A 26802-nucleotide genomic window follows, 5' to 3' on the forward strand; every position below is an offset into this window, starting at 1 on the left:
TCCCTGCCTTTCCCCTGCCTTCCCTGCCTCCCCTTCTTCCCCTGCCTTCCCTGCCTCTCCCCTCCCTGCGCCCTGACCCCAGATTCCAGTACAGAGCCTAACAGGAAGTGAATTTCGAGTGGCTGGCAGCTCTAGTAGACACCTGACCAGCCTCTGACTGCACAGAAGCACTGATCCTCATGCACTTTCATTGTGGTTAACATAAAATATGGCTAATGTTTATTATTAACCCTATAATTATTATGGCTGTATTATCTAACCCACTATCACCTCAGTAAAGACACAGACACCTGATAGATTTTAGAACAGCCTTATTTCCCCTGGGGCATGGCAGATACGACCTCCTGAGATTCCCTTACCTCCCAAGCCCCTATATTATGGCATCTGCTCTAATAATTTCTATCTGGGCTAGTGCCTATCCATAATTCCAAAATACTCTTGAATTCTGGGCTGCTTTCCTCCATCCATGCCAGTCGGGCCATGTGTTTCTCTCCACGCTAACCCATGGTGGTGGTTCTGCTTTCTTCTGTCTCCGATACCTGTCTGCTTTCTCCTTCCCAAGATCCTCCTCTCCCAAAGCCCTGGAAACTTCACTGTGGCTACCTTTCTCCGGCCTTGCCCAGGTATAGGCTTTTGATTGGTCAAGCAGGAATAATTTCTTAGGCAAGGTTTACACAACAAGGACAAGTATAAGTGAAGATGTGCTGCTCCGGGGCAGAAACTAGATCTTGAGAGCCAATAATTAACATCAGCATACAGGTCACCAGACCAACCTCAAGAGCTTTCCCTAGCTCCACAGTCTTCTAAACTGTGGAATAAGTAGTGAGAACACCAGGCCTAATTTCTCTGCTCTTCCTTCGTTAAAAAAAGGGTGCTGTGGCTAGAAAGTGACTGGCAGGCGCGTTGCAGACACCTGTGTGTCCCACTGCTCTTTTAGGGGGCGAGGAACATTCCTATTTATATTTAAAGTGCCTGGGAACCAAAGGATCAATACTGTCCTTTCTAAGCAAAGAGATTGCCATGAGCTGGCCCCTTTCTGCAGTGTGTGCCCCCCTCCCCAGGTAGCCATGGCCCCGTGTGGGAACATATTCACAGTGGGTCCAAAGAGGGTGAAAATAACCTGTTCTGAGTGTACAGAAAAGCACTTACGCCTTTATTCAGTGAAAGGTCTCCGCTGCTTACCCTGTGATCTTGCTAAAACTCTGCTCTGTAGAGACTTCCAGAGAATGAACAGGAAGGCCTGCAGGAAGGCAAAGGCTCCTGGGAGGGATCATTTAAGGGGCTGACCCTCTCAGAAAGTTTAAGATGGAGACACAAACGTCACTGTGAAACGGAGGCACGCTGAGATGAGGAGGAAGCTTCTGGAGCTTTGAGCCAGTAGGACACAGGTAGACGCGCTCAGTTCACATGGCCATTCCAACAGCTATGTTCCTCAGAATACTAACTTGTGAAATTTGCTTACTCATAAAAATCCTTCCTTATTGTTGGAATAGTTGCAATGTTGTCAGAGAATATAATTTTTTCACAAGGTAGAGCGGATTTAAGTAAGAATACTAACCTTGTTTGTGATGCCCAGAAAGTATTCAAAAGGTTTATAAAAGAATTAGCTAATTGCCCCCTGTGCAGAAGACCCACAATGCTTAAGGTTCCTTATCAGCGTAAGGTACAGCTAAAAAGAAGTGGTGCTGTTAATAAGGCTCAGGAGAAAGTAGGAGTGATGGTTAGTGGGAGTAATATAGGCTATTACATTTAGTCAGCTTTAGTTTGTTTTAATTCAGTTTTGTTGTTGGCTTAAATCCCCCCTTGCAGAATTCTGACAGTGACCCATAAGCAAATTTGGTATTCTTACACTTGACCATATATAAATGCATAACTAGGTTGTTATGTCTTACAGTGTTCTCTCAGTTTGGAGTGATCTCTTTAGGTCAGCGGTTTTCAACCTGTGGGTTGTGAGCCCAGATGGTAGCTGGAGCCTCACTCCTGTACACAGGCGTTGTCTTCCTAGAGTAACGAAACCAGAGGCCACACTGCAACAGAAACTACAGTTAGAAGCTGTGTTTTACCCTCGAAGAACCAGAGGCTCAGAGAGGTTAGGCAAACTTCCCCAGTTACACAGCTAATACGATTGCTTGTTTTCACAAGCAGTTGAGGAAATGTTGAACAAAGGACGGAGAACATTCTTGTGCTGGCTGGGAAGATGACTGAGTCAACATCTCCTTGCAACCAAAAGACAATCAGTTTGATTCCCAGAGCCCACACACACGAAGCTAAGGTTGATGGTATGTGCTTGTATTCTCAGCCAAGACATGTACAGCCCCTAAGGCTTGCTGGCTAGCCCCAAGCCAATAAGAAACCTTTCCCAGAAGTAAAGCTGATGATATCCTTGAGGAAAAGCATTCAAGAGTGTCACTCGGTTGCTACACATATGTGCACACACATGTTCATCCATCCACATATGTGCATACCCACACACATGTGGACCTACGTGTACATATGAACACACATAATGAACAGGCACACATGCATATACACACAGATGGATTTTAAGTGTAGCAGGGAGGTCAGGAATTCTCTTCTATAAAAGGTGAGAGGATATGTTTTAGGGTGTGTGAACCTTGGGCTCTCTGTCTCTGCTCCTTAATTCTGCAGCCAGTGGAAACACACATGAGTGATGTGCCTGCGTTCCAATGAGACTTTGTTCCCATAAGAAGCAGACGGTTGCTGGATCCGACTTCGGTCTATGTTCTGTCTCTGGGTTACTAAAAAGCACACAAACAAAAGCAGGAGGACTGGGGGAGGCTGACGGATGAAACCATTGCATGCTTAATAGAAAGTGATTGAATCAAGGGAGCTATGATGTGTCTAAGTGTCTTTGAGAATATAAGGCTGGAGTAACTGGGAGCCACAGAAGGTGTTCATGCAAAGTATCGCCTTAAATGAGGTCTAAAGATGAGGAGTCATGGCTTAAGGAAGAAGCACAGAATGGAAGTGTTCCAAGATGGGACATTGGTTTGTTCAAATGCCCCATGGTTAAAGAGACGATGAATCTTTTCAAGGAGTGAAATCAGGATCAGGCCTTGGGGCAAAGGGAGAGCACAGAAAGCAGCCCAGATCTTGTTTGTTGTTGTTGTTGTTGTTGTTGTTGTTGTTATTGTTGTTTTTCAACACAGGGTTTCTCTGTGTAAACCTGGTTGTCCTGGACTGGCTTTGTAGATCAAACTGGTCTCAATCTCACAGAAATCCACCTGCCTCTGCCTCCTGAGTGCTGTGATTAAAGACGTGTGCCACCATGCAGGTCTTCAACTCAGATCTTACGTTGGGTAAATCTAAGGAATAAGAAGGCAGTCTCACTCCAGGAAACAAGAAGAACCTCACTTTTCATGAAAAGCTGTGTGAGAGTCCTACCTAATAATCCCACTGTCCCCCGCCAGAGAAAAGAAGAGCCTCCGGCATTTCGTTGCAGCCAGATCCAGTCTCCAGACCCCGGACTAGCCCGTCATTCGCTGCTTGCCGTTCTAATGCAGGTCCCCTTTCCCACACCTCCAAACAGAGGCTCACATCACCGTCTTCATTGGCGGCCATGGCTTCAGCACAGTTTTCTTAGCTTTCTTCCCTCCCACCCCCACCCCCACACCCCCGCTGCCGGATCCCCCACTAACTTTGTAAAACTTGCAAGTTAAATTTTTCAAAGACTGTTTCTGACAAAGCAGTGGGAATTAGATTTGGTGAAGCCCTTCATAAAAAATTGAAGACATGCTATATTAACATACATTGATTTATTCATAGTGTTTCATTACAAGTAAGTGAAGATCCTGTAATACCAGGAAAGGTTAGGAGAGCAGGGGAGCGTGGTATATTATATTGACAGCTCCGTAGAAATTGAGTCGCTTTTGGATTGAATTTGGAGCATGGGAAGGAGCCGGCTAGTAAATAAGGTATGAGCTCTCACTCCCAGTGTCTGTATATCAGTGGGGTTGCCACCAGCCCAGGCAGGGTCACTAGGACCGATTTTTGAGAAAATACAGAGCCATATCCTCTCCACTGGTGTACTGGGGTCCCTGGACCCAGGCACACCTCTGGGCATCTCCCTCTTCTGTTGCTAGGAAACAGGAATCCAGCTGTATACTTTCCCCTCGACTTGCCCTCTTCTTTGTAGTGACCTTGGACTTCTCTCTGTGTGAGCCTTTCCCCACCTCAGGCCCTTGCTCAGCCTGTTGTCTCTGCCTGCAACCTACAGGGCTTTTCATCTGCTCCAACTCCATCCCAGCCTTCGGGTTTGGGTCTCTTCTCTCCCAAGTCCCTTCCCAGAGCACTGCATCTTGCTTCGACATTGCTCAGATGCAGCCTCTAAGCTAATGATTCGATGCTGAGCAAATGACTGCGAAATGTAAGAAACACCTGTTCAAGAGAAAAGGGGGAAAAAAGCAAAACAGATGATGGAAAATAGAAAGTGAGGTAGCTAGTAAATGTGTGTGCGTGCGTGCGTGTGTGCGTGCGTATGTTTCTTTTCTGATCTAGTTGAGGAAGGGTCTCTTGTTTCTGCTGCTCCATCTCATACTTCTAGCTAACAGTTTGGTGAGATTCCTGTTTCTGCTTTCCAGCTTGCCATGGAGATACTGTAATAGAGATGCACATCATCACGCCCACTTCTTGCTGGCTTCTAGGCATCAAACTTGGCCTGCATGGCTAATACTTTTGCCCTCTGAGCCATCCAACCAGCCCTTAATAAAAAAATATTTCTTACTGTAAAAAGGTAGATTTTAAAAACGAAAGAATGGCCTGTCTCAGCAGCTGCAATTGCCTGCTTGAGACTTGTACAGGATCAAGCCAGTCATGTTTCCAGCCTGGTACAGTGGGGCTCATGAGCCGTTGAAAACTGATGGCTTCTGGAGAAGGAGACAGGGTCTTCTTTAGAGGTGTGGCCTCTGGAAGGCCAGTTATGCTTCAGTGGGTGGCCCCACACCTATGAGTATATGGTTAACACAAACTTGACACAGTAGAGCTGAACAGCACTTGCTGCTCTTACAGAAGACCTCAGTTCAAGTCCCAGCTCCCACAACAGGCAGCTCACAGTCTTCAGCAACTCCAATTCCAGGGGACCCAAAGCTCTCTTCTAGTCTCTGTGGGTAGCAGGCATGCACATGATGCCCATATGTATATGCAGGCAAGCATCCATAATATAAAATAAAAATAAAATAACAAATCTTCTTTCACAAAGTTGGGAGGAGGTGGGGTGGGCTCTGGCAGAAGGTAGGGGGGACAAGTAGGGATTGAATATGAACCAAATACTCTGAATGCAATTAATAAAGATATTATGCTAGCAGAATCCTGTGTAGCCTACTCTAAGAGCTGTGTGATTCAGGCCCATGGCACTCTCACTGCCATACATGGAGGACAGCATGTCGTGCAGTTACCATTAGTTACTTCGATAGCAAGGCAGATGCAGAAATTGAGGAGGACTTCAAGACTTAAATACTCAGGCATTTCTGTGACATCTACCTTGGGACCAGTGGACTCAGCCACTGCAGAATAAAGAAGGTCGAGATTGTTGTCAACTCATAAACTGAATGTTGTGGAGCATGGTCCTCATATTAACATCTGCCTGCAGTAGATTAGAAAACACAACTCTGAGACCCCATCATAGAGAGATTGAAAAGGACTGATTGAGTGCAAGTCATTGCCAGATGAGCATCTCAAGAAAATAACTATCCTGGTTCCTCCAACAAGATGTGACCAAATGCTACTGGTGTGTAGGATAGAATACATGGTCTGAATCCTTTCTCATGCCTGCAGCATCCGTGTATGTGTATATGCAAGCCATCCTGGGTATTGGGGTATATGTGCATATAGAGGTTTGAGTTTGGTTCTTGGAATCCTTTTTGATGATTTTCCTACCTTATTAATTAAGGCAGGTTCTCTGCATCCAACCCACAGCTTGACAGTCTAGGTAGGGTCACTCCTAGAATTACAAGGGTACCACTATGCCCATGTGGTATCTACATGGGTTCTGGGGATCTGAGCTCCAGCTGCCTGACTTGCGAGCAATCCCCAGCCTATGGTCTGCACTTGTAACACTAGAGTTACTTTACTTGGAAAAGGGCTAGTCCAACTGACTTATGTTTTGATACATACCAGACCTCTCAGATTTAAAGCAAGATATAGAATATGAGCTACCTCATTAAATGTTTGGGTATTGATAGCAGATAAAGTGATAATACTGTGGGATGCATTGGGTACGGCACATTATATTAGTATGATAAATTCGCTTAATTGTTACTACAGTTTATTTTTACTAATGAGTTTTCTTCTTTGACAATATTTATACATGTGTACAAAACTTTGACTGCCACCCACTCTGTCATCTTCCTCCCACCCTTTTTTAGCCCCTACTTCCCTATTAATCTCTTCCCAAAATTCATGTCTTTTATGTCCCCCTGCATTTATGATTGGGCCATCGGTATGATCCTGGGTTCAGAGCACACACGAGCCTGGTTGACTCACTAGTGGGTTCTCCACTAGATAGTATGCCTTCCCCTCACGTAGTCTGTTAGTTCCAGTAATTCAGGAGTAAGTGCCAAGGCCCCGTGGACCGCTCCTTAGTTCATAGCTGACTGTTGGCTGGGGGCATTCTTTTGTAGATCTTTCTAATAACCTCCTTAGGAGGTGATATGAGTCTTGTTTGGGACTAAGCCATTACCTTCATTTATTCTCAGCATCCTGCCCAGCCACAAGTTCTGACTACACTGCTACTCGCTGTAAAGATAGGCTTCTCTACCCAGATCTAGCCAATGGACAGGACATTTCCACAGTTGAGTGGAGAGTGGGGTATGACTTTCACACGTACTCTGGTGCCTCATATTTGACTATGTCCCCTTGTTGGGGAGGCCTGGTGGCACTCAGAGGAAGGATAGCAGGCTACCAAGAAGAGACTTGATACCCTATGAGCATATAAAGGGGGAGGAGGTCCCCCTCAGTCACAGTCATAGGGAAGGGGAATAGGGTGAAAGTGGGAGGGAGGGAGGAATGGAAGGATACAAGGGATGGGATAACCATTGAGATATAATATGAATAAATCAATAAAATAAAATTTAAAAAAAAGATAGACTTCTCTAATTAAGGCTAGGAGTATCCTTTGTAGATATAAAGATGAGTGTATAGAAGGTAGCTTGATGATATGTCAGTTTAGTTAAGCATCAATGTAGTAGTTTTCCCTACTGGGGCTTAAGACTTCCTCAGACACAAGTGTTTGACTGGGCGTACAATACCAGGAATGGATTCTCTCTCATGGAGTGGACCTCAAATGCAAGCAAAGAGTACTTGGTCACTCATATAACATTCATACCATTGTGGTACCACTGGGCACATCTTGCCTGGCAGGTTGGTAATATAGTTTATTGAGTTCACAGGTGGGTAAAACCATTAATGCCTTATTCCCTGCAACAGCCTGAAGCACTGTTTGACAGGACGGTGGAAAGTAGGCAGCAGGGAGGACGCGTCTAGCTCAACTCTAGTTTGATTTCTCTATACATTCAAGGTGTGTGGTATCTCCAGGACCAGAGTCTCCCTAGCCAACAGCCACAGAAATACCCCACAGATAGCACTGGAAATTGTTAGAAGCCCGTTGTTTGTAGGACTGACATTATTTACCCATGGGATGCACCTGCTATCAAATTCTTTTATGTTTAATAAATTGGATCACAAGAAACTAATGATATCAGGCTTCTTAGATGGTGTTTCATGTTCCCTTCATTTTTGTTAACCCCTCCCTATCCTCCCATTCTCCATCTTCCATTGCTCATCCTCATTAAACCTTTCCACCTCCAGCATCCTCTCTACCCACCCACATTTTACCTATATGCTACTGTCTCCCCTCCCTTGGGGGTAACTCCCCAACAACTGCCCTCATTTTAAACTCAGGAAGCTGGAGGAGTCTAGGAATCTTAAAATGGCATGCTCTGATTGTGTTAGGCATGGCTGTTCCACGGGCTCGTCAGGAGGAAACTCGGGGCTGTGGTTGTCTGTACTCTGGACAGTACCAAGCAGCTCTGTAAACATGCTGGCCTAGCTTGCCTCTCCTCTCCTCCCTGCCCCTGCTGCCCCTCCCCGATGAGCTCCCTTAGTGACTGAGTAGGACACTGATGTGCTTGCTTCTCACTTTGTCACACAGATTAACTACAAAGCTGTTGGCTCACTGGATCCAAGTGCTGACCTGTCCAGCCAGAGGGGGAAAGTGTTCAAACTCCGGAATGAAACCCACCACCTCTTTGTGGGTCTGTACCCTGGCACTACCTATTCCTTCACCATCAAGGCCAGCACAGCCAAGGGCTTTGGACCCCCAGTCACCACCCGGATTGCCACCAAGATTTCAGGTATCTCTTTTAGAAAGAAAAAAAAAAAGTGAGGTGGGGATACAGTCCTGTACACACACACACACACACACACACACACACACACACAAACACATACACACAGAGAGAGAGAGAGAGAGAGAGAGACAGAGAGAGAGAGAGAGAGAGAGAGAGAATGCACATAAAATTAGTTTGTAAATTTATTTTTCAAATTGAATACTTATGGTATCTGATGAAGGAATGAAAGAATGAATGACCAAAGTTCAGTAGCCCAAGATTGCACACTGTCTCTACCAGTAGGGTGCACCAAATTGCCTGAGAGCATTAAAACAGAACTATTGCAGAATGCTTATTTACAGCTTCCATATTTTGGAATATCTATTAAATCTGGCTTGTGTGCATATGTATTTTGCATGCGGTTTTGCAAAAAGCCATGATTTTTTTGTAGCTTAATGTCTCTACTTATCCTTATCCCATAAGTATTCCCCACACTGCTCCATTGCTTTCGTTATATTGTTCTGTCAACTGGATGGACGTAATTTAATTAAACAGTCCCTTGTGGTTGAATATATTTGGTGTTTCTATGTTTTTATAAAATAGCGCTTCAATAAACAAGTTACAAAATAAAGTTTAAATCGTTGATTGGGATTATAACTTTAGGATTAAACTCAGAAATGGAAAAAAAAAGAATTAAAAGAGATGTGGGGTTTAATAGCTCATAATACAAATGACTAAATTACCCTTTCAAAGGATTAGATTTAGTCACACTCCTGTGGAGGGGAGAAGGTCTTATGAAAAAAAAAGAGGGGGGAAACTAATTCATCTTTCTTTTAATTTGCATCTAAATGTGTTTAACAGGGTTGACTCTGTTTTCATATCTATATAAAGTAGTTATATATCCCACATATTCTCTTTTTTTTTTTTCTGGATGAAAGAGGCACTTTTGTTTGATGATCATGCTCTACTCTTCTTCGGACTATTGTACCAGGGGAGAAGGAGATGGGAAGTCGAGGCCTTCTTACTGAAGGCCTTAGATACTGAAAGTCTCACTCACTACCTCTGTTCAGCCAAGACGGGATCAACGGGGAAGTGTGGAGGGCCGTGTGGGACCCGTGCCTGATCACTTCCAATTTTCCTTTCTTGCCCAGCTCCATCGATGCCTGAATATGATGCAGACGCCCCACTCAATGAAACAGACACAACCATCACGGTGATGCTCAAACCAGCGCAGTCCCGGGGAGCCCCTGTCAGGTGAGGAGCTATGGCCCTGTGGCTTTCCGCTCTGTACCTCACACATCTCCAGGTGAAGCACATGACTACCCATGTGCCTAGATGAGATAAGCCAGAAGCCATATTTTTTTTCTGCAATGAAGATGGGCAGCAACTCTAAGCCCAAATTCAGAGGGAGGTGCTGAGCCCAGGATCTTCTCTCTCCACAGTGAGCATCAGTTCAGAGTGACCATCCTGGTAGGGACCTGAAATGCTCAGGGAAAGAAATTCCTGGAGCATAATTAAGAAAATTTTAGTTCATGGGTGAAAAAACCTAGACAGTCCCTTTGCAAAATTGCCTGACTCACTCCCATAGTAGACAGATGGACAGACAGACAGACAGACAGAAAGACAGACTTTTTGTATTCTCCAAAGAATCTGATCACACATTTCAAATAGATGAGCCCTAGGGGCTGCTTCAGTCCAGAGCTATGAGGTGTAAGAGTCCCACAGGGGCCATGCCTTGAGGGTTCCATTCCTTATTTTAATGAGAGTTTGTTTGGGGCTCATATAGACACCCAAGTACCAAGAACATCTCATTAAGTAAGTTGACTTGGTCAAGTTCATAGCTATCAAGATGGGTTGGCATTTATTTCAGACAAGATCCCCCTTTGTACGTGGCAACAATGTTGACTGTTGCGTTTGCCCAGAACGCCGGGCCTCAGCACCTCAGCCCATCAAAACAAGTAGAATGTTAAATTGAACTTCCAGATTGGCTGAGTTCAGTGCAACAACCAGGTCCCTTAAATACAGTGAATGGAGTGCGGGGCTATAGACAACAGTGAGTCACCGAGTATACATCATTAGTAGTTACAGTACTCGGGGTAATGGTACCAAGCTAGTCATAGGTCCAAAGAAAACAAAGCAACAGGCATATGACGTGATTACAATGCTATGCAGCCTTATGGAAATCTTCCCACAGGCCTCTAAACACTCGGGGAAAGCTCCCAGAGAAGCTGACATTGAGTTGTACAAGGTTTAACTTGTCACAGGGGTCCAGTATGGGCCAGGAGGAGAGTGGTTTGTTAAGAGGAAAACAGTTGAGCCTAGTTAAGTTTGCTTCAAGCTGAAGAGCAAGGTCAGAGTGATGAGATGGAAAGGAAGCAGGGATCTGTCTGAGAGGCTCATTCTTATTGGAGAGCCATAGGGATCTGGTAAGGAATGGCTTTTAGCAGCATCACCTTGAATGCCCCTGTGGCCTGGGGGGCCAGCCAAGAAGGAGGCATTTGAGATGTATAGCCCTGATCTTCATTTACAGCCCTCACTCCACTCTACCCAGAAAACATAGTGACGGGGCCAACAGAATGAAGCAACAAAATGCAGAAGTTCTTGCCTAGTCTGAAGACTGGATGACTACAGTCCAGGGAATGTGCTGGGCTGATGCTTATGGGCTTGTCGCTATAGCGGGTCAGAACTGGTCCTTTTTCTGATAATCCAAAGCAGATACTGGCATTTCAAGCCAAGATACTCATGCCCTGTTCCCCCTCCAACTGCTCTGGTACAGCATTCTCATTAAACTTTCCAAGTATGCTGTGAGATGGCATCTTCATTTTCAGATGAGAAAGCCCAGATGCAGAAGTGAGGTAAAGGGGGTTTAAAAGAGCCACATCGTATTGCTCTGTGTCCATCACCTACATAATAACACCCTCCTCTCTGCTCATCAAATTTCTGTAAAGCTCCCCCAGGTTTAAGGTACGGAAACTGAGACAAACAGATGCTAATGAGTTGACTTAGACTATGAAACAAGTAGCCAGGCAAGACTGAAGCCCTGTTCGGACCCCAGCCCCACTTTCATTTTACCGAAGCATGCCATTTTACTAGGAGGATGGTATGCGTGACATGGTTTGCTGGCATTTTCATCTTGAAACATGGAAGGAAATGTCATTGCTCAAAGGGGAAACAGTTGTTGTCTAGAAATCTCTGCCTGCCTTCTTCCTCAAAGCCCTGGTTCACTGAGCGTGGGTGTACACTCTGTCTCTGGAATTCTTTTAAGACCCGTGCCTGGGCATTTGCCAAGAAGGAGAAGAGACTAAGAAACAACACAGAGAAGTCCTTTCGGGGCAACTGCTGTGAGAGCAGAGACACTTCTGTATGTTCCAGTTACAATAACTTGTCTCCCTGGGCGTAGTTCTGAGCAGGAGGATCTGCGTCTTGGAGGCAGCTGGACCCTATAGATATTTATTGAGCATTTTCTATGTGCTAGGAAGCGAGCTACACAATTTAGGTATAGCATGAAGCAAGATAAGCCTACCCGAGGCTTATTGTTTTGCAAGTATGCCATAAAATAGGTCAGGGGGGTGTGACAATAAGCAAATAAGTAAACAAGTGAAGTCACAAAACAAGTCAAAGGATGTAGTGACCTGACTATACAAATTGCGAGGAACTGTGGGTGTGATGGAGAGATGAGTTCTGTGTGGGAAAGCAGGAACTGAGCTACTGTAGCCTGAGAACTGGGAGCAAGGTAAGAAAACCTGGATGCTCTACAACCTGGGACTCCCCCCCTCCCCACCACCACCACCACAAGCAGCTTGCTTCAGGCATTTGGCCAAAGATGCCTTGCATTATATTTTAAAGTTGGTGAGAGAAGACATCCTAATACCTGATAGCATAGTACATTAAATTACGTAGACAACAGTCTATAGCACATTTCACATAACTGGAAAAATGTCAAAGTTGCCAACATGTAGAACTGACATGTTTCAGAAGCCTGATTATTCTAATTCAATCATGATATGTGGTATGCTCAGATATGGAATTATCCTTTATACACAATGAATAAGTACAAATTTTACATGTCAATTAAAAAACAACTGTGTTTAAGAAAATGCTTTGGTCTGGCAAGATGGCTCAGCAGGTAAAGGTCCTTAACATCAAACCCAATGCCATAAGTTCAATTCCTGGGAATCCACGTAGTGGATGGAAAGACCTAGTGCCTGCAAGTCATCCCTGACCTTCAAGCTTATGCGTCTCTCTCTCTACCCACAAATCAAGAAACATAAATGTAATATTTAAATACATAATAGTTATACAATAAAATATATAATATATAGAAAGACTTCACTATTGATAATATTTTCACTTCTGTTGCATGTCCTGACTTTGAGTTTTCTAGTGGATCAATTGGCTGGGAAATAACATCTCTAGTTCAGAGAGAGACATTGAACTCTGAGATATTAAATGATTGGGTCAAGGTCCTGGCAGATGAAGACAATTTAAGGAAAGAAAGGTTTATTTCAGTTGACAGGTCAAGGATACAGACAGCCCAGCATGTCAGCAGTGTCATTGGTGACCGGGACACTGAGGCAGCTGGTCACGTTGTATCCAGTCAGGAGGCAGCGAGTAATGAACTGTGGTGCCCATTTCACTTTCTCCTCTTTGTTCGATCCAAGACTACATACAGCCTGTGGAACAGTGCTGCCCAGATTTACAGCTCAGTCAACACATTCTAGAGACGCCTGTTACAGAGAGATCCATCACCGGGTCATCCTAGATCCTGTCTGGTTGTTCCGTTACTGTCATATAGGTAGTTAGTCATAAACCAGGCTCTGAGGTCATTGCTGCTCCAGTAGTTCCGGCTTCCAGTTCCACTGTGTCAGGAAAAGCCGGAAGGATTTTGGGGGGGGGGTGCTGTATAGTGAGACTTATTGCCATTCAGGGCATGGCATTGTGTATGTGGGGGGGGGCATCATCTAACTCTGGATTGTGTGGGCCCAGCCTGTAACTGGTTCCTTTATCTGTTTATCTGCTTAATTCTCATCAATTCATACCTAAGCCTTGGCCTCCAGGCCCTAGGCAACCTTTTCTTCCTCCAACCTTCAGTGCCTAGCCTAGTGGCCTAGCTAACAGGGCCAAATTCCAGGCTCCCACTCCTTGGAAGCCTCCCAGCTTGGACTCCCTCTACTAGGGCTGAGAATTCAGAGCAAGAAGGAGGGAGCATTGAGGAGCTGACAGCAGGAGGCTCCTGCGACCTCACCCTCCAGCCAAACCAACTCGGCAGCTTGGCCTATTTTTCTAATACTCCACAATGGAGATTTATTGCTTTTGTATTGCTCTCCTCGGGCCTTCAAAGATTTATTGGTTTTTAAGTGACAGAATCCCAGAATTGCTTAAAAGATCAATCAAATGGTGACGAGAATCTAATATTCAGCTCTGACTCGAACACACCGAACCTGCTTCCCCCACACCCCACCTGTCACGCTGATGTATCTGTGGTAACCTTCATAAGAAAGTAACTTGGCCATGAATTAATCACCCATAATGCAGTCCCCTGCGGTGAGACTGGGGGCTCTGCAGTGAAATCTCTGGGACATACTCCCCCATCTGCAGCCGACTTTCTTGCAAGTGTCCTTTTCTCTCCTCTCCTCTCTTACCCCAGTCACTTGCACTGTCCCTTGATTTGCAGATCAGCCCTGGACAAAGACACTGTGTCTCCATCCCCATTTTCCTGGGCAGCCAGAGTGCCCTTGGTGGTATGTCTATAAAGAGCCTCCCTCCCCCAGCCCCTCCCTCCCTCCCCTCCCCCCTCCCCCCCCCCCCTCTCTCTCTCTCTCTCTCTCTCTCTCTCTCTCTCTCGTCAACCCCCACCAAACTGGAGTGGTCCTTGGGAAGCACAAATTGGATCAAGTTAGCCTCCCTGCTTAAAATTCTTAAATGGGTCACTGGTTTTCTATTGCATTAAGTTCAAGCTTCTTAGCATGAAATTCAAGGCCTGTCAGCATCTGCTCTTAACCTTATTTCTAGTTTCATTTAAATTCACTCTGCCCCTTTACCAGGTTTTACTCAACAGTGACCTGTGTGACTCCTTCCTGGCTGGTCCCTGAGCTTTTAGTTGTGTTAGGCATGTGTTTGTAAGCTTTCTTTCTTTGGGTTTTTTTAAATTTTAATTAATTTATTCAGATTACAATTCAATTGTTATCCCATTACTTGTATCCTCCCATTCCTCCCTCCCTCCCGCTTTCACCTCCCCTAGGTCTAAGACCGAGGGGGACCTCTTCTCTAATATATGGTCATAGGCTACCAAGTCTCATCTTCTGTGAGTGCCACCAGGCCTCCCAACCAAGGGGAGGTGGTCAAATATGGGTCACCAGAGTTCATGTCAGAGTCAGTCCCAGCTCTCCACATAACTGTGGAGAATGTCCTGTCCATTGGCTAGATCAGAGTAGGGGTTCAATGTTTACTACTTGTATTGTCCTTGGTTAGTGCAATAGTTTGAGCAGACGCCACCTGGGCCCCAATGTTCTTCTTGTAGGTTTCTAGGACCCTCTGGGTCCTTCTATTTCCCCATCTCCTGTATTGTTTGTTGTTTTCTTGCTTTAGATTCCCTTGTCTTGACCCCAAGACAACTGAAGACGCTACTGGATCTCCTTCTATTGGAATAATGTTTTATTAGTGATAGCCCATAGGAGAGGCAAGCAAATGAAATGCAAAAGCAAAGCAAACCAAGGAAACCCCAACAAGTAGTTTCTAAAGTGTGTGATTATTTAATTCAACAAATTTGTCATGCTTACCTTGTGGAATCCAGATGCTGAGGCTGCACATTTCTTCTGTTCCCTTCGGTTATCTGACAGCTCTTTCTCTAACAGGAAGAACGCCCTCCTATGTGAGATGTCTGGTAGGCTCGCCGCTGACCACACGTGACTGTCAAGTCCTTGATGCGTTTCTGCCATTACAGAGGAACTGACTTATTTTATGATGGTCACTCTTGATCAGTGTGATAGTTGAACACAGGCGCAGTGCGCACTGATCAAAGCTAATCTCCCTTTGTTTACCCTTCACATGCAACCTCTAGTTAACACTATTCTACGTTCATTGCAATCTTTGCTTGCTGTCTGTCTATGAGCGAGACCATTAAGCCCCATGCCTTTCTGTGTCTGGCGCATTTCATCTGGCGTAAAGTTCTCCAGTTCCATTCATTTTCCTGCAAATGACAGGATTTCATCTTTCTTTCTGGCTGAGTGGTTCTCCGTTGGGTAGCTATACTGCGTTTTCTTCATCCGCTCATCTGCTGGTGGGCACCAGGGCTGATTCTGTGTCATTCATTTGGCAATGTATCCTGAAGTGGGATAGCTGTGTCATGGACTGGCGTTGACTGTATTTTCCTATGCGTTTCTTTTGCTCCATCTCCATGCCAGCATTAGTTTTCGTCTTGATAACCACCATTCTAAGTAAAGTGAGGTGATACCTCTCCGTTGTTCTGTTTTGCATGTCTCTGGTGACTAGTGATAGCAAGAATTCTAAACACATTTATTGGCCATTCATCTGTCTTTTGGGGGAGGTGGATCTTGCAAACAAGTGTGAAAATTATTAAAAGTGATGATGAAGATGTATAGGTGACTAGGGGTTCTCTTGAGAGATCAACACACAGGCATCCAGCATGCATCTCCTGGGCATGGAAGCCAGAGAGCTTCCTGGAGGTAGTGCTGCCTAATTGAGGGCTCTGGGGTGAGTGGTATTTAATGGAAGAGAGGATTGTGACTAAGACAAATCAGTGCATGAGAAAGTCCAGGCAGAGAAGGCACACAGGGTGTTCTAGGAGCCCTAAGTAGTCTAGTGACTGGGGGCAGAGATGAGGCAAGAAAAGAGTGGCAGACAGGGTCTAGAGCAAGAAAGTCTTTGCTCTGAGTTTGGACTTCGTCGTGGGACGTGGGAGGTATGCTCGGCAGATGCCCACAGTTTGTCCTCTGTGTGACTGGCTCCCATTCATGCCGCTGCGCAGGTGTGCCATCACCTTTCCAGCATCCGGGTCAGCTGCCACATCCCAGACCGTGAATGCAGAATGCACCACCTCTTCCACTGATGCACTCTGCCTTCACCAGTCTTTTGTGAGGACTTGTGGGTGGAGTCTGTGTCAGTTTCTAGAGCTCCTTGGGGACAGGATCTAGTCCCAGAACACACCTACAACATGAGACCCATATATGTCCTTCCTACCACATCTACCTCCCCTGTTGGACACAGGATAGCAGGAAATGCTCCTAGAGTTAGGCTTAGCTTTATCCAGCAGCTTCACTGGGTCGTTTTGGACTAGAACCTGCTTCTGTGATCCTCGAGTTGCCTGTTGATAAGTGGGAACATATGTATATGTGTATATGATGTCATATGTATATAAATATAATCACACTCAGCTTTGAAAGTCACATAAAATGGGTTTAGGGCAACTGGCAGCTTCCAGTCAGACTGTTGAAGGAGGAGATGCTACACACACACACACACACACACACACACACACACACACACACACACCAGTTCTAGGTGCTCACAGGCAGGTTTATCTAGGTTTATCTTCTGAGCCTTCTGCAAGGTGATGCCCATATACTGCATGTGTTGTGACCCTCAGGTGAGGTTAGTAGCAATGTAGGTGGTCTGGGAACCCAATAGGCTGAAAGACAGGTTGGAACCTGGTGGGTGGGACGGGGGCATCCTGAGTACTTCTCACGATGTAAGTAAGTTGGGACTTGTGACCTGTTATTATGGCATCTGTAGCCATGGCACAGCTCTAGCCTGTAGGATCAGATGTCCAAGACCGAACACCAGGAGTTAGTGTGCTCTACTCCCAGAGGTCACAGCAAGTTATGTTCACTCTCTGATGAGAATCTGTGGGGCTCATGCAATTGGCAGGAGCATCTAGTTATGGCTGCATGTTCTGAAATGCTTGGTGATTAGTTGCAGCGCAAATTGGAGACCCGGCCAACTTTTAAAGAAAGAAAAAAACTTTACTGGGGGAAAAAATAGAAAAGTATTGCCAAATTTCCTCCAGGATTCCTTTAATAACAGCAAAGCCCTGAGTGGGAGCACACAGAACAATCACAGAAGGGTTTTGCTGGTCCGTGGAGCTGCAGAGAGCAAAATTGGAATCATTACCATCTGATTCTCAGACACCCGCGTATGATTGTGTCCAATTAGGAAGAAGAAATGAAAATTTAGAGGATTTATTAGCATGGGGCAGCCTGAGGAGTTTGTGAGTCCCAGTTCACATGGAGACGGATGAGAAACAGCAATTGCAACCATTCCCTAAGCCTTGTTTATTTGGTTCAATCCCCCCAGTTCTCTGGGCCACCCTTGCTGGGGACTAAATATGAGGGGTTCCCTGTGCCCTGCTTTGCGGGGAGCATGTGGCGGAGATGAGAGGCATTTCATATAGCCATAAGAAGATTTAGCTCTGTAAGTAACTAACACTGCTTGTATCCATGCCCAAAAGCATGCTGGGAGTGTATCACATGGGATTAAGAGATATGAGGAGCCAGACACAAGAAGCAGCAATGGAAATAAGGAATAATGGGATGCACGCTGTTGTATTTTTTTTCTCTCCACTGCCTAAGTATGCCACTAACAGAATATACCACTTTAATTAGACATGGAACCACCCAAGGAGACAAGGGTCAGCCTTCTATCCACGCACAGAACTACAGGCAGACAGATAATTCAGTCTTGCTACAAAAGCAAATAAACAAAAGAGCAAAGTGTATGAGGCTGAGGATATGCCAATTTGCTTCACTCTGGTAATCTTTTGTCCATCTCTCATCATCTTGTCTATATATTTATCTCATAGCACAGCATATAAAACTTGGGTATACATAATAAAGTTTATCTGTTTAAGAAAAGGAAGGTTTTACATGGAATCACCAGAGAAGAAAGGTGGCTTGCACTCACTTCAGCTAACCCTAGCTGCACTGCAGCGTTCCCTTTATAAACCAGCTGCACCCACCTCTCCCCTCACCCTGTAGCTGAGCAATGCAGTTTACCAAGAGTTGGCTCTGGTGTTGGGGTTTTGGATTATATTACTCAGGCTCAAACCAGGGAGGAAAAAACAGGTGTTTGGAGAAGAAGATTTTTTAAATGGAGCAGTCGATGGAACAAGAAGAGTGGGGATATTCTATTTTGGACTGTCTGCCATCTGGAGAAATGGAGACTGGGACTGTTGCTGCCACCAGGGAGAGGAGAGTGTGGTTGCCATGTTCACCTCCTACCACAGGGGCTATTTTAACTCTGAACGGCTGTGGTGCTGGAGAGGCATCTGAGCAGAGGTTTGCATTTGCAAACTCCGGCATCTCTGTGGTGTCTGAAGATCCAGCGGGAGAGGATGGCCATATCCCAGGGGACTGTGGAGACGAGGAGCAGGACAGAACTTTGTGATGCTCTGCCGAAGGGGCATCTCAGAAGATGGAAAAGCCCAGGTTTGCGAAGAAATTAAAAAAACAAAACAAAACAAAACAAAACCCAGGTCAGTATGACTGTATTTTAACTTTCTCTGTAAAACAAGAAAGTTGGAAAAAACAGTGATTGCAAGAAGAAGAAGGAGGAGGAGGAGGAGGAGGAGGAGGAGAAGGAGAAGAAGAAGAAGAAGAAGAAGAAGAAGAAGAAGAAGAAGAAGAAGAAGAGAAACAGGAGAAAAATGGTCAACATTTTTACTTCAGCCTCTAATAGAAAATAAGAGTGTTAGAAGGATGGCTCAGTGATAGAGTACAAACTCTTTATGCAAAGAACTGGAATTCGATTACCAGCACTCATGTCAGGCAGGTTCCAGCTGATTATAACTCCAAATCCCAAGGGAGCAGACACCTCTGCCGTCCGTGGGCGCCTGAACTCCACGTGCATCCTCCCGCACAGGTGTACTCATGGGTTTTGTTTTGTTGTTGTTGTTGTTTGTTTGTTTGTTTGTTTTTTGAGACAAGGTCTCTCTGTGTAGCCTTGGCTGTCCTGGAGTCACTTTGTAGACCATGCTGGCCTTGAACTCACAGCGATCTGCCTGCCTCTGCATCCCAAGTGCTGGGATTACAGGCGTGTGCCACCACGCCCAGCTTATGTTTTTTTTTTTAAAGTAGAAAGAAAACGAGACACACAAGTTGACCCAGGACTACAGGAAAATGAAGATGATGCAGTTAGCTAAAGAGCCTGGACTTGAACCCTCTGGGCTAAACTTGCTTAAAATAATACGAGAGTCGGGGCTCAGCAGCCAACAGCTTACACTGCTCCAGCAGTGAATCAGGGTTCAGTTCACAGCACCCACATTGTATAGCTCACAAGTGCTTACGGTGTCAGCTGCAGGAGATTCTGGTCTCCACACCACACACTGGAAAATGTATACACACACACACACACATACACACACGCGCGCACGCACACACACATGCACGCACACACACACACAAAGTAGATGTGCATGTAGAAGAGATGCTGGGAGCTGGCAAACCACACTGTTGTCAAAGAATCTGTGTAAGCACAAGGAAATTTGCTCAACCATGTTCATAGCAGCCTTATTCACAATAGCCTGATCATGGAAACAGCCTAAGTGTCCCTCAGTAGAAGAATGGATAAAGAAACTGTGGTACATTTACACTATGGAATACTACTTAGCTATTAAAAACAAGAAAATTGCCCAAATTTGTGGACAAATGGATTGAGCTAGAAATGATCATAATGAGTGAGTTAACCCAGAAGCAGAAAAAGACAAATGACATATACTCACTTATATCTGGACACTAGCCCAAGGGACATGTCCCATGAAAGTCTTCACTTACCAGGAAAGTGGGACAGAGGGGAGGACATCCTGTTGGGACTCTAGATGAGATAAGTATGGGAGAATAGCAAAGTAGAAGGATCCAGAGGGTCCTAGAAACCTACAAGAACATTATGATAGGCAGATTTGGGCCCAGGGGTCCCGTACAAACTATGGCACCAGCCAAGGTCAATGCAGGAGTAAACTTCAAACCCCAGATCTAGCCAATAGACAGGACATTCTCCACAGTTGAGTGGAGAGGTCTGACTTTCACACGTACTCTGGTGCCTCATATTTGACCAGGACCCCTGAATGGGGAGATGTGGTGGCCCTCAGAGGAAGGATAGCAGGCTACCAAGAAGAGACTTGATACCCTATGAGCATATACAGGGGGAGGAAATCCCCCTCAGTCACAGTCATAGGGGAGGGGAGTAAGGGGAAAATGGGAGGGAGGGAGAAATGGGAGGATACAAGGGATGGGATAACAATTGAGATGTAATATGAATAAATTAATAAAATAAAATTTTAAAAAATCTGTGTAAGGGGAAGAGACAGGATAAAAGGCAGAGAGTGATGGTCCATGAATGAGATGCTAAGAGGTAGCCCATTGTAATACAGTCCTGCAAGGTAATGTGCTTGTGGACACCAGATGAGCAGAACCACCTGCACACAGCTGCTGGGTGTGTGGCAATGGAGGGTTTTAAAGCCAGATATATAAGGGAGCAATGGGCCATGGAAAGGACGGGAGGCTGTCTAAGGAGGCGTGGTTTTATGACTCTTACCCTCCCACGCAGGGGAACTCATGAAACCTTTGCAAGAACAGCAACGGCTGCAAGATGCCTCCCCCACAGTCTCACCTCTCTCCAACTTTCACTCCCTGCCCCCCTCTACTTTTCAGTAGTGTCCTGGGCCCCAGGACACTTTGCACCACCACCACTCCATCTCACGTTTTGAGCAACTGATAGATAACCAAGGGCTCACTGTCTCCGTCTCAACTGCCCAACAGTCAGATTTTTCAAGTCCACCTCCATCTAGTGCATTTCCATATCCTGGTCTATTGCCGGCTCTTTTTTTTTTTTTTTTTTTTTTTTTTTTTAGCTAGCATATGCATTTGTGCAACCATAGCATCCAAGGAGGCTTGTTCTTCTTTAAAAAAAAAAAAAAAAAAAAAAAAAAAAAAGAGCATTCTGTACAATGTCTGCTCTAACTGCCTGGAGCTGGTCAGAGAATTGATTCCTCACAGTGGCAGTAAGAAAGGGGATCTGAAAAACCCTGGAGTTTTGGTAGCGATAGAATAGCATAAATATTACAGGTTGTGTGGCTCGGAAGAAGAACTTTATGCTTAAGTTCTGGCACCCCTCCCCCCTGCCAAGCCACTTGCCCTTTTCTGACCTGGCTACAGTTGCTTGGGCTTTGCTGTTCGAAGCCGTCCATTTGGGTGGTGACTTGGGAAGACATTTTTAAAAGCTGGCAAAATCAGGGAGAAAGTGGCCAGTTTAAGAGAATGATTCAAGATCGTGACTTTAGACTTGAATTGTTTAATCCTGTAGCAGCCACCTGCATGTGGGTATTTAAATTAAATATGCAAAAATAAAACAATAGCTCAGTTTCATTAGCGACATTTAAAGTGTCCAGGGCCCATAGGTAGTATTGGATACCATATTGACCAATATTTCCGCCATAGTAGAAAATTGTGTCCTCTGCCGTGCTGGACCCTACAAGGGTTGATGAAAAGAGGTCATGGTTTCATATCAGATTGCTGATGCAGCTTTTTAAGGCTAGAAGTGAAATCTGGAGAGCCTTCCATGTGGGACGGGCAGGATGATCATCAGGGCTCAGAGATACGCATAGGACAGTAAGTAAGATCCTGAAAATCCTGAAAGAGAATGGCCCCTGCAGTCGGGTGACTTGCTGCTGAGACCCTGCCCTCAGGAGGCGGAGCTTCAGAATACCACCGTGTTACCTGCTCCAGGGACAACGCCTTCCTAGGGATAATTGTTTAGGTTCTAACCCTGTTCTCAAGTGGTTCTCAACCTAAAGCAGTTCTCAACCTGTGGGTCCCGACTCCTTTGGGGGGCGGGGCGGGGTGTCAAACAACTTTTTCACAGGGGTCACGTATCATATATCCTGCATGTTAGATATTTATGATTCCTAACAGTAGCAAAATTACAATCATGAAGTAGCAACGAAAGTAATGTAATGGTTGCTGGGAGTTCACCACACCATGAGGCACCGTTTTAAAAGGTCACAGCCTCAGGAAAGGTTGAGAACCACTGGTATAGGACATGGTTGATCCCAATATGATTTAAACTCTTAAGCTTGCTGTTACCTGGAGAGCTAGTACAACTACAGATCCCTGACCATGTCCGGGGATGAAACAGCGGGGCCCAAGAATCTGCCTTTAGATTACACTCCCAGGTGATGCTGATCCTGCTGGTCCACACTTGAGTCTGCGTGATTTAGCCAATGCGCATGCGCGGTCCAGTTGGCGAAAGGAGATTCTGGGGATAATCAGGTAGGCTCTCTATGGTGCTGATGGTTGCTCCTGACTCTGCTGTGGGAAGCAGCTGTTTCATATTCCACTGGGATACCACCCTGGCTGGTTTTGCAGATTTGAGAGCCCCGTGTCTCTTGACAGTATATGTCAGCATTCAGATAGCGGTGTTCGTGCATAAGAGCTGGTCTAGAATCTGCCAGTGTATTCCTCTATTCCTGTCCACACGGGGGCTAAAAACACATCCCTACTCTCTGATGATGCTGACAATGGCTGGTGCCTGAAATAATGCCTGTTGTGTTGGCGCATGCTGATGGTGTGTCTGAATATATTGGCTCTATGCAGATGTTGGGGCGTAGGTAGAAGATGAATGTGTGGTGAAGCCGAACGTCAGACTCGGAGCAAATCTGTATTCTTTTGCAGAAGGCTAGAGCAGCCTGGGAGAAACAAATCCGTTTCCAACTTTCACTCTATAAAAAGTTCTATATTTTCTTAGGTCAGACAAAATAGATCGAGTGCCAAAATGCTGCGGCAGTAGGGGCGCGTCACTCAGCTGGGTTCGAATCTGAATGCATCGTCGTTCCCCGCCCCCCCCCACCCCCCCCACCCCCCCGCCCCGGGCCAGTTTTGATTATGTTCTTTTTCCTTTTATTGCAGTCAGCAAATCTGAATTTGCTATTGTGAGGAGAGTAGGAAGACGAGGGGAAAAAGGAAGGGTTTTAACCTTCAGAAAGTTCAGAGGTTCAGTCTGAATAAGCACAAAAACTTTCAGTGTGCCTCTGAATTCCTTGAATTGGCAGAACTGTTCAGACTCCCAGGAGACGTACCTTGTGCGCAGGATTTGGGCCTTGCTTTGTGCCCGAAAGGCAGAGCTGGAATTGAGAGTAACATAGCTAGGCGTGGGAGAGGAATAGGTGGTGGGGGATGGGTACCCGTCCAGGATAAGTGTTAGTCTATTGTTCAGTTTTTTTGTTTGTTGGTTGGTTTGTTTTTTGTTTTTTGTTTGTTTTTTCATTTCAAAGCCATCTGCTTCCCACAGCTCTCACGTTACAGCACCTCTGCCAGGACACCCTGTTCCTCCTTAATTGAATCTGTTTCCCAAGGATAAGTGTCTAAAACCCTTTCCAGGGGTGACAGATCTGTAAAGTCGTCATGGTAGGAATGGAAAGATGGGGATACAGACGTGTATACATAGATATGGGCCTGATGTTCAAAGACAATGCGTGCTCTGTGACAGATCCACGTGCCCTAAGTCAGGAGAGCTCTCTTCGGCCTCTGCAGCTTACAAGTGGCTCCTTTAAAATTGGCGCTGTCTCCCCATCGGGGACCCGTGGAGCTGGGAGTGTGAAAGGAAACAATCACTTCCATTCAGGTTTGAGCAATGTGTTTCCCGGGCTTAATTATACCACAGGTATATAAATTACAGAAACACGTTAATGCTCCCATGATTAAAATTATAGAGTGCCTAATTGAAAAAGCATAAACTGAATTGAAGAATTCCTAATTATAGTTTGCTTTGAGGTGTTAATTTCCTCCATAACGAATGCGTAATTTCTTGGAACCTAAAAGGGCAGCCTCTGCATTGGCACCAAGGCTCCAGGAGGATGGAGCGGGGCTGTCTGTCGTTGCTCATAGTGCAGGAAGCTCACATGGGGAGCACGGTTGAGATACGGACTCCAGGGAGCCTTGTTAAGGAGCTTGAGAAGGAGATTGGGGTGGTAGAGACCTTATGCCAAGGCTCTGCCTGGTAGGACCAAGGCAAATGAGGAGCCTTAGATGGGGAAACAGTTCTCTATCCCCAAAGTCTACATCTTGTTCCCCGTTGGTTTTGGTGAAAGTTCGTGTCCACACATTTTGATCTAGGATTCTCAGTATTACCTGGGGACTCATTAAAAATCAAATGTTTGAGGGTCCAAGGAAATGATGCAGTAGGTAAAGTGCATACTGCGCAAGCGTGAGGACCTGAGTTCAGGTCCCTAGCACCCATACAAAAAGACAGATATGATGACGCACTCCTGTAACCTCTGACCTCACTGATGTCTTAGGCAGAGACCGGAGGATACATGGGGCTTGCTCACAACACAATCTAGTAGAATCCAGGAGCTCGCAGTTCAGTGAGAGGAGTATTACTCAAAGAACAAGAAGAAGAAGGAGGAGGAGGAGGAAAAAAAGAAAGAAAGAAAGAAAGAAAGAAAGAAAGAAAGAAAGAAAGAAAGAAAGAAAAAGGAAGGAAGGAAACAAGTATAAATTTGACAGAGGAAGGCATTCAATGTAACTCTGGCCTCTGCAGGCATGATCATACATGTATACATGCACTGTATACATATGCAAATACACCTATTAACATACACACACACACACACACACACACACACACACACACACACAAACATATACTTTGCAAGTGTTCAAGCCCCATCAAAACCTACTGCGTCAGAAATCCTGAGAGTCAACCTGGACTTTAACAAGACTTCCAGAACACTCTATAACGCACACCAGAGTTTGAGATCCAGTTTTTGGGAGTGAGTCCCAGACACCCAGACACACCTGGCTGAGCTCTGTTGCGTGCCTGGTCTGGATAGGAACTGCAGTTGGTAATGCCCTAGACACTCTTTTATTTTACGTTTATAGCCTTTCACTGAAGTAGAAAAAGGTGCCACTCATCTGGCCTTATCAGACCACACAGGTTCCTATGTGCTATGTCGTAAGAGTTTCCCCGTGCTGTCATGCAGTTTACATCAGTATCTTTCCAGCTTAGTTAGAGAATGTGCCACAGCCAAGGATGTAAAAATAAAAATTGCCAACACTGAGTCTGACTTTTCATAGGGAAGGCCCCTAAAGATCCATTATCTTTGCTATCAGTGGCCTCCAATGTGATGATGTATTCGTTGTGAACAGAGACGTGAAGGTGAAGTAAAAGTGACACAGCTAAAATGGAAGCTTCAAGTTTGGGCTTTAAAAAATCCTTGTACACAGTGAGCCAAGCAACAGTGAAACACCCCTTCAGGGACTCTGGGATGCAAAGGACTTAGCGTAAAGAGCACCATGTAGACATGTCAAATCTACTGGCTCTATCAGGCTTCTCTCTCTCTCTCTCTCTCTCTCTCTCTCTGTGTGTGTGTGTGTGTGTGTGTGTGTGTGTGTGTGTGGTTTTAGCCAATGTGTAACCATAGAAATAATAGATTTATCTGGCTAGTTTATAACATTCTTTCAGGTGTTTGCATAATTTTTAGTCCTTTCCATATAGTTGAAAATTGGGGTCATTTCCAGTTATTTGTTGTTATAAAGAACCCCGGTATAATAGATTTATTCGGGTTTTTCTTTTGGTATTACACTTTTACATAGAAAATAAAATCTCCAGGAGTGGAATTACTCTGAAGAATAAAATGAAACAACAAGGTACAATGTGTCTGTTCTTATATGCAGGTACTGACAGTCTGTTATATGCATTAACCTTTTCATTCTTAAACTTAAAATCTCCAACTAATAATAAATACACGTAGTTAGAAAATCAAGTAATAAAACCTTTTCCATGCCCCATGATTTACAAGCCATCCCTTTTCTGGCCCATGGAAGACTGTGTTTCAATTCTTAGCTATGTCTTCCAGGAATTGGTGTACCACTACACAATGCCCTACTTTAAGGTTATTGATTACACACACTATCTGATTACTTCCTGCTGTGATGGATGAGAATTCAGCTGTCCTCGGCCATTTAATGTTTCCCTCTCTTCCATCTTCCCAGTGGAGTAATCCCTTTCCTTTTTAAATATAACCACATGCATAATAGCTAATTTTGCAATTCCAAAGCAGGTTCCTTCAGAGCCAAGTGGTATATACTATTTTTAATGTAGCATCCTGTAATTTACTTAAAGCTTCCTAAGTGGCAGGAGGTAAGTCATTTGTGTACGTGAACTCACACCGTTAATTCTTATCCTAACTCTGCAAAAACAAGAACTGGGAGGGAACTGGAGAGATGGTTCAGCCGAGAAAGCACTTGCCTTGCAAGAGGGAGGAGTGACGTTCTGATGTCTGGTACCAGGTAAGAGCTGTGTGGGCCTGGTGACCAGGAAGCAGAGGACGGGGACTTCCCCAGGTCAATTTCAAACCCTGAGCTCTGGGTTTAGTTAGAGACAGCAGTTTAATCTGTAAGATGGAGAGTAATCAGGAAAGACGCAGTGTCAACCTTGGGCCCTCACG

The 26802-nt window shown here is 45.1% G+C and overlaps 1 protein-coding gene across 16 annotated transcripts in view; it reads left to right on the forward strand.

Annotated features, from left to right (window-relative positions):
• The window catches only part of PTPRT (protein tyrosine phosphatase receptor type T), a 1106784-nt gene that overhangs the window by 826162 nt on the left and 253820 nt on the right, over positions 1-26802 (forward strand). For all 16 annotated transcript variants that reach the window (XM_084776217.1, XM_084776209.1, XM_084776218.1 and 13 more), the window contains exons 10-11: positions 8168-8369; positions 9497-9599. In XM_084776217.1, the coding sequence (XP_084632343.1) occupies positions 8168-8369; positions 9497-9599 (305 nt within the window). The remainder of the gene's footprint in view (positions 1-8167; positions 8370-9496; positions 9600-26802) is intronic.

Source organism: Acomys minous (assembly GCF_964271855.1).
Source record: "Acomys minous genome assembly, chromosome: 3".
NCBI classification, from domain to species: Eukaryota; Metazoa; Chordata; class Mammalia; order Rodentia; family Muridae; genus Acomys; species Acomys minous.